This window comes from Aspergillus brasiliensis (assembly GCF_001889945.1).
Source record: "Aspergillus brasiliensis CBS 101740 unplaced genomic scaffold ASPBRscaffold_30, whole genome shotgun sequence".
Taxonomy (NCBI): Eukaryota; Fungi; Ascomycota; class Eurotiomycetes; order Eurotiales; family Aspergillaceae; genus Aspergillus; species Aspergillus brasiliensis.
In genome coordinates, this window is record NW_027137471.1 from 26,008 (window position 1) to 32,417 (window position 6,410).

The following is a 6,410-nucleotide window of genomic DNA, read 5'->3' on the forward strand; positions in this document are numbered from 1 at the left end:
TTCCTTTCACTCCTCATCCCTATTTTCGACTAGTTCTCCCGATTAAGTCCGAAATGCCATTCAATTCTACGTCCGTCATACCGCGCCCTCCCACGGACTACGATTACAATCTTGGCACATACAGCCGGCCGATCAGCACTACATCCCAGGCGGCGCAGATCTGGTTCGACCGCGGTCTCATATGGTGCTACGGCTTCAACCATGGCGAAGCCTACCGATGTTTTGAGCAGGCGATAGCCCACGACCGCAATTGTGCGATGGCGTACTGGGGCCTGGCATACGCAGCTGGGCCCAATTACAACAAAGCCTGGAGGCTGTTCGACCCAGTCGACTTGAAAAATAGCATGAAGATTTGCCATGATGCGGTACGGCAAGCACGCGAGCTGCTCTGCACTGGAACCTTTACTCCTGTGGAGCGTGCCCTCATTGAAGCCATGCACTCTCGCTTTCCAGTCGACTATCCCCCCGAGGACTATGAACAGATCAACCATGCCTACGATGAATCAATGAAACAAGTGCATGACCAGTTCCCGGATGACCTGGACGTGATGGCGCTCTACATCGACGCCAAGATGCATACCGCCCAGCGCAAGATGTTTCACATCAAGACAGGCCTGCCCATCGAGACCTCGCCCGTCTACGACGTGCAGCGCCTCTTCGCCACCGGTTTAGCTCTGCCCAGCGCGAAGAGCCACCCTGGCTTGCTCCATTTTTGCATCCATTTCTGGGAGATGTCTGCAACCCCGGCTGTTGCGCTCCCCGCTGCAGACCAGCTACGCCATCTCATTCCGGATGCCGGCCATCTGCACCACATGCCCACCCATCTCGATGTCCTAGTGGGCGACTACCGCCGCTCTGTGGATTCGAACATCGCCGCCACCCGGGCCGACGAGAAGTATCTTGCCCGCGAGGGGGCCAAGAACATGTACAGCTTCTACCGTCTGCACAACTACCACTCGCTCGTCTACGCCGCCATGCTGTCCGGTAAATCCAAAATCGCTTTAAAGACCTTAGACCAAATGGAGGCGTCAATCACTGACGACGTCCTTCGGGTCGAGTCTCCACCTCTGGCAGACTGGCTCGAGTTTTTCAAAGCCGTGCGCGTTCATGTCTACGTGCGGTTCGGGATGTGGGAGGGGCTCAAAGCCCTTCCCCTGCCACATGATCTTGAGCTGTACTGCGTGACAACGACTATGACGCACTATGGGAAAGGCATTGCATGGGCGGCTACAGGGAACGTAGACGAGGCGATGAAAGAGCGCGCCCTCTACCAAGCAGCCGCTAAGCGCGTACCTCCCAGTCGGAAAGATTACCCCAATCTGATCATTGATATTCTGAAGGTTGCAACCGCCATGTTGGACGGCGAGATCGAGTATCGCCGCGGAAACTACCCGCAGGCGTTTGAAAGTCTGCGGGAAGCGATTCGCCACGATGATGCGCTGATGTATACAGAACCATGGGGGTGGATGTTGCCTACCCGGCATGCGTACGCAGCTCTGTCGCTGGAGCAGGGCCACGTCGAGGAGGCGGCAAAGGCCTATGCGGAAGACCTAGGATTGGATGCGGCATTGACACGGGCGCATCAGCATCCGAATAACGTATGGGCCCTCCATGGCTATCATGAGTGTTTGATGCGGCTGGGACGCGAGGCAGAGGCGCTTATCATCAAGCAGCAGCTAGACGTGGCAATGAGTGTTGCGGATATTGAGATTAAGTCATCGTGTTTCTGTCGGTTAGGGGTAGGGAAGGCCGTATGTTGTCAGTGAAAATGGATGGAGAGCGAATATAACCTGGCCAATATACCGATGATTGTAATCCTATCATGAAATCACCATTCTTTCCGGTGAATTAAGCTTCAATACCTCTACAACCAAGGTAGGATGGCGCGGCCGCTGAACTGCTATGACACCGAGCTGCATCCCGACATAACCCGGCTGCCAGTCACGCAGCCGGCCTGGACAGAGATAATCTTCTCGCTAATCATGTTCGATATCGCATATACCTGGCGGTTCATCGAGAGCGACCAGCCGTGGCCGAGTAAAATTCAGGCAGTGCAGAACTGCCAGCGAAGGCTCTAGACAAAGTATTTGGTGCATTGCGATGGGTCGCAGCCGATCCACTGGCTCGCACAGTATATTGGCTACCTTTTAACCACTGAGATATGGATGTACCTCTACAGTAACAGCTTTACAGTGCCAGGCGCGCTCTTATCGGCTGAGCAACTTACCTATAATAGACTATTTGCGGCTGTTATTTATATCTTGGATATTCCAGTGCGGCTCGACAAAGAACCCTAGGCTAAAAAATTAGGAGTAGCTTCTGGGCGCGTACTTCTAGTATACTCCACTTATGTTTTTTCTTGAAGGAACTTATCCGACGCTTTAACGATTCTCTGGCAGAAGCCGCCTAGAATATTGCGCAGCGGGCGTTCCAACGCTGGCCACAGGACGTCCAAGATTCAGCACACGGAACGGTGCTCGCAGAGTTGATGACAACTGTAAGGACTATGCTGAGTCAATTAGGCAAAGGTCATGAGGATTCGACATTCTTTGGGCTAGGGATGGATTTCATGGACGGCGAGGGGTTCTTGTCGGGGATTTCTGTGGCGGAGGACATGTTACTTCCGAAGCAGAGGCAGTACCGAGGAAAATATGACGTTGGGGACACTCCGCACCTGGACCTCGAGAAGTGAGGTGACAGTATACTAGGATGGAGACTCTCGATGAACAATCCACGTCTGAGATTTCTTTGGTGGACAGGCTGATGACTAAGCTGGCGATTGAACCTTCAAACGCCGACACAAGAATGGAGTCTTCCAAGTATTGACTTGCATGCACTTCTCCCTCCAATACTCCGAGTATAAAAGCACCTGCTACATGCCAATAAGCAGTCGGCAGGTAAAGGTGGCATGTCTGGCATGGTATGTGATATCCATCTGCAAACCAGCAGCAACACCGACGAACAAGACTGACGATCCATAGCCGTGCCCACAAAACCCGCTGTGATGGGCAATCTCCTTGCGCAAGCGTACGAGACTCCCCCTTGCTTCCTTGCATTCATCCCGGCTGGACCGGGACCGATGACATGCCATGCTAAGTTTGCACCGGTCAGACAGTGTCACCAGAACCACCGGCAATGCGTGTATCGTCCCAGTCGCCGCGGCGGAGCGCGAAGAGGGGCCAAGTACGAAAACGCAAAGAAGCAACAGCAGGACCGGCAGGCTGACATCGGGATCCACCATTTGTCCCCTCTGGTTGACGACGGAGTGACTGGTAGCTGGGCTGTCCACTGTAGTAGAGACGAAACTAACGACTGACAGGCCCGTCCTCGGACGACACTGTTGGAGCGTCATGTCCGACGTCACCGCCTCACCGTGTCCCCGGCAGCTCATTCGACGCTCGAGGTGCTATCGCTCTCCGAGCGTACATGACGGAGAAGGATCTGTAAGACGTACACTCCGTGTGGAGCATGACAGCAGGCTGATCTACAGACTCAACGCCTACTACATCTACATCCATCCATATCTCCCGCTGCTCCCGCCGCCGCCCTTTCCACAGACTGAAGACCGTTCGCTCGAGATATTCCCGCCAGAGAGCCCAGACTGGTCCGCCGTGCCCTTCGAACGCCGATCCCCTCTCGCACTGGCGCTGTCCGCGCTTCTCGTCCTGATTCCCCCAGCCAGCGACCTCACTCCCTTATCCGAACCCGCCACGTCCCTGCGCGCCTCCTACTCGCAGCTCTACATCCGCGCAGCAGACGAGCTCCTCCAAGCGCACGCTCGCCCGGCAGAACCAACCTGGGCATCGCTGTTTGCGACCCCCGCCTCCTCCTCATGGAGCCCGCTGCACCCGCAGGTCCCGGCAGACCTGGACTGCGTGCTGGCCATGCTGGCGCTGGCCGTGCACGAATACTGTCAGGCGGGAAACCGCAAGCAGATGCGCGCGCGGGCATACCAGGCCATCACCGCAGCGATGGATATCTCGCTGCATAGTCTCGGCGTCGACGACCCCAGTCTAACCCTCACCGATGCACACAAGCGGACCTGGTGGATGACTGTGCGTTTTGTCCCCGCATCATTACTCCGTAGACCTTGTTGTTAACGTCGTTAGATGTACCTGGTGACCCAATCGGCCATTTTCAATCACGCCGTATGCGACCGTCTCCTCGTAGCTGTAGGCAACTAATACCATATCCAGGAACCCATCATTCTCAAGGACGACCCCCGCATCCGCATGCCGTATCCTGAATTCCGCGGCTGTCGTGAAGTACGTCCTCATTGCCAGCCCCGTGCCATACACCATACTAACGATACAGCCATGGCCCGTCCTAATGGAGGCCCAAGATGCCCTCCGAAGAGCCGGCCTCCTCGCCCGGAAACTAGCACAAACATGCCGCAACGGCGCCATCCCTTCCCAAGCGTTCACTGATGACATCCGCCGGCTAGACGCCGAGCTGGTCACGATCGGCTCGCGGCTGGACAAGTCGCGCTGCATCACGAACCAAGACGGCGCCGAGACATTTGCCGCGCGGAATCTGTGGGTGATAGCTATCCAATTCGTGCATACGTGAGCGTCTCTCTTACACAGTGCGAATGCGAAGGCTAACACTGGAGGGGCAAGGGCGCGGATAAAACTCCACCGCTTCAACGCCTTCGCCGACAAACCGCTCTTCCTCGACAAACACTGCGACCTGACAACCTTCGGCCTGGACGATCTCGCCGGCTGCCCGTCAACAGCTTCATCACCCTCCGACAACTTCATCCTCAACGCCTCCCCCGCGCTGCCATTCACAGCGCGGTCCTCCGCGCGGATCTGCCTCAAATCCGCGCTGGTGATCTGCCGCATCGCCCGCACCATGCCGGCGCCCAACGCGCGCTTCTCCGAGCTGTCGACAGCCGCGGGCACGGACACGGCCGGCCCCCTGCGCGGGTCGTATCCGCGCTCGCTGCCGTACCTGGCGTGCGCGGGCATGCAGGCCTGCTACGTGCTGCTTATGCTGGTGCGACTTGTGCGGGCGTGCGTCGCGCTGGACGATCTGGGTGGTTGTTGGGGTCTGCTGGATAGTCCTGAGCCCGGGACAGAGGTGCAGGAGGCGGAGCGTGTGATGGAGGAGATGAGGAATGGGATTGCAGCGGTGCGGGCTTCGTTGGCGGGGGATGGGGTTTTTGGTGGGGTGTTGCCGATGGCGCGGGAGGTAGATGCGACATATCTTGTTTATTGTCAGGGGGGTGGCTGTATATGCGACGAGAAAGTATCCTGTATGTAAGAGGGAGGACGTCGCACTAGCCGTGCCTTCTCAACGCTTCTCGCAGTACGGTATACCCTGCACTAATCATACGTTTGGTAAGATGCTGACTTGTGTAAAACTGTTACAAGTGTGTTCCTCAGGCTGTTTCAATACGCTACGCCACAGCCACCAGACACTTGTCGTCGTTTAAGACAACTCTACACCTTGTACGAACCTGTATGTTACAAACTGACAAGATGGTGAGGACTCTTGTCAATCCACCGGACCATGTAATGCAAAACAGGAGGATACGCCGCCCTCAAGCGAATCCTGGTTGTCTGACAATGTAACTATCTATCTACAATTTGCCCTGCTTCAATGATAACCAGGCCATCTAAGTTATATCTGACCGGCTAGGACCGGTTAGTCACTGGTTATCAGTCTTGCCCGCGTTCAGCTTTCTAAATACCGAAGTCCCATTCCTTGCAGGGTTTACCCTATACTGTGCTGGTTTAGGCGCCAATTACCCACTTCTCCCCACCAGTTTCCCTAATTTCTATCGGCGGACTGCCCTCACTAATGAGGTCATAGACCAGGTGTACAGGCATGCAGCCCAAGCAGATGAAATCAAAGACTAACTAGCAATATATGGTAGTGTTGCATTATCATCCATTCAAGGCAGCGATAAAGTCCAATTCTGCTCGAGGAAGGTATGGTACCTACTTCCTGGATGGGGTTAAACTGCGCGTCTGAGAGTCAGTCTGTTGCCACCTATGCAGCATCAGCCACGTCAATCACGCACCCTTCATACTCTGATAGTCGAGCATTTGATAGGTAGTTCATGCATACTCCTTCTCTACTGTTTTCCATATTTCACACAGATGGTCATCTAGAGGTTTGTAGATGAAATCTATTGAGTTTCATATTCTTGATAATCCACACTCTGTTTATGAACAGGTTTCATAACATACATGTTGCATATCGTAGGACCGACTAAACTGGCCAGATGGTTCCGTTCAGTGTGCTCCCAACAACGGTAACTGCGAGAGTAAGAGAACGTGGATATCTAGCAAGTTACGTTTGCATATGAGTGAACTAGGCCTGCTAATGACCAGGGCATGCAGCGGGCAAACAAGAAAGTATTAAGCACAATAATCACTGGTTTAGCTGTAGTGGCTCTTGTG

At 54.8% G+C, this 6,410-nt stretch overlaps 3 protein-coding genes across 3 annotated transcripts; all 3 read left to right on the top strand.

Annotated features, from left to right (window-relative positions):
* Window positions 1-53: 53 nt before the first annotated feature.
* Window positions 54-1,766, top strand: ASPBRDRAFT_139435 (TPR domain protein; the record flags this gene model as incomplete). Its single annotated transcript, XM_067619092.1, has 1 exon — window positions 54-1,766. The coding sequence occupies one exon, from the start codon at window positions 54-56 to the stop codon at window positions 1,764-1,766; it is 1,713 nt and encodes a 570-aa protein (XP_067473015.1).
* Window positions 1,767-1,868: 102 nt separating this feature from the next.
* ASPBRDRAFT_669508 (uncharacterized protein) lies at window positions 1,869-2,419 on the top strand. The gene has a single exon (XM_067628817.1). The coding sequence runs from the start codon at window positions 1,881-1,883 to the stop codon at window positions 2,076-2,078; it is 198 nt and encodes a 65-aa protein (XP_067473016.1). The 5' UTR covers window positions 1,869-1,880; the 3' UTR covers window positions 2,079-2,419.
* Window positions 2,420-2,834: 415 nt separating this feature from the next.
* Window positions 2,835-5,617, top strand: ASPBRDRAFT_189757 (Zn(II)2Cys6 transcription factor). The gene is made up of 10 exons (XM_067620172.1): window positions 2,835-2,920; window positions 2,982-3,027; window positions 3,116-3,272; window positions 3,320-3,443; window positions 3,491-4,055; window positions 4,110-4,148; window positions 4,197-4,265; window positions 4,315-4,565; window positions 4,620-5,310; window positions 5,376-5,617. The coding sequence occupies exons 1-9, from the start codon at window positions 2,877-2,879 to the stop codon at window positions 5,263-5,265; spliced, it is 1,941 nt and encodes a 646-aa protein (XP_067473017.1). The 5' UTR covers window positions 2,835-2,876; the 3' UTR covers window positions 5,266-5,310; window positions 5,376-5,617.
* The last annotated feature ends 793 nt before the right edge of the window (window positions 5,618-6,410 follow it).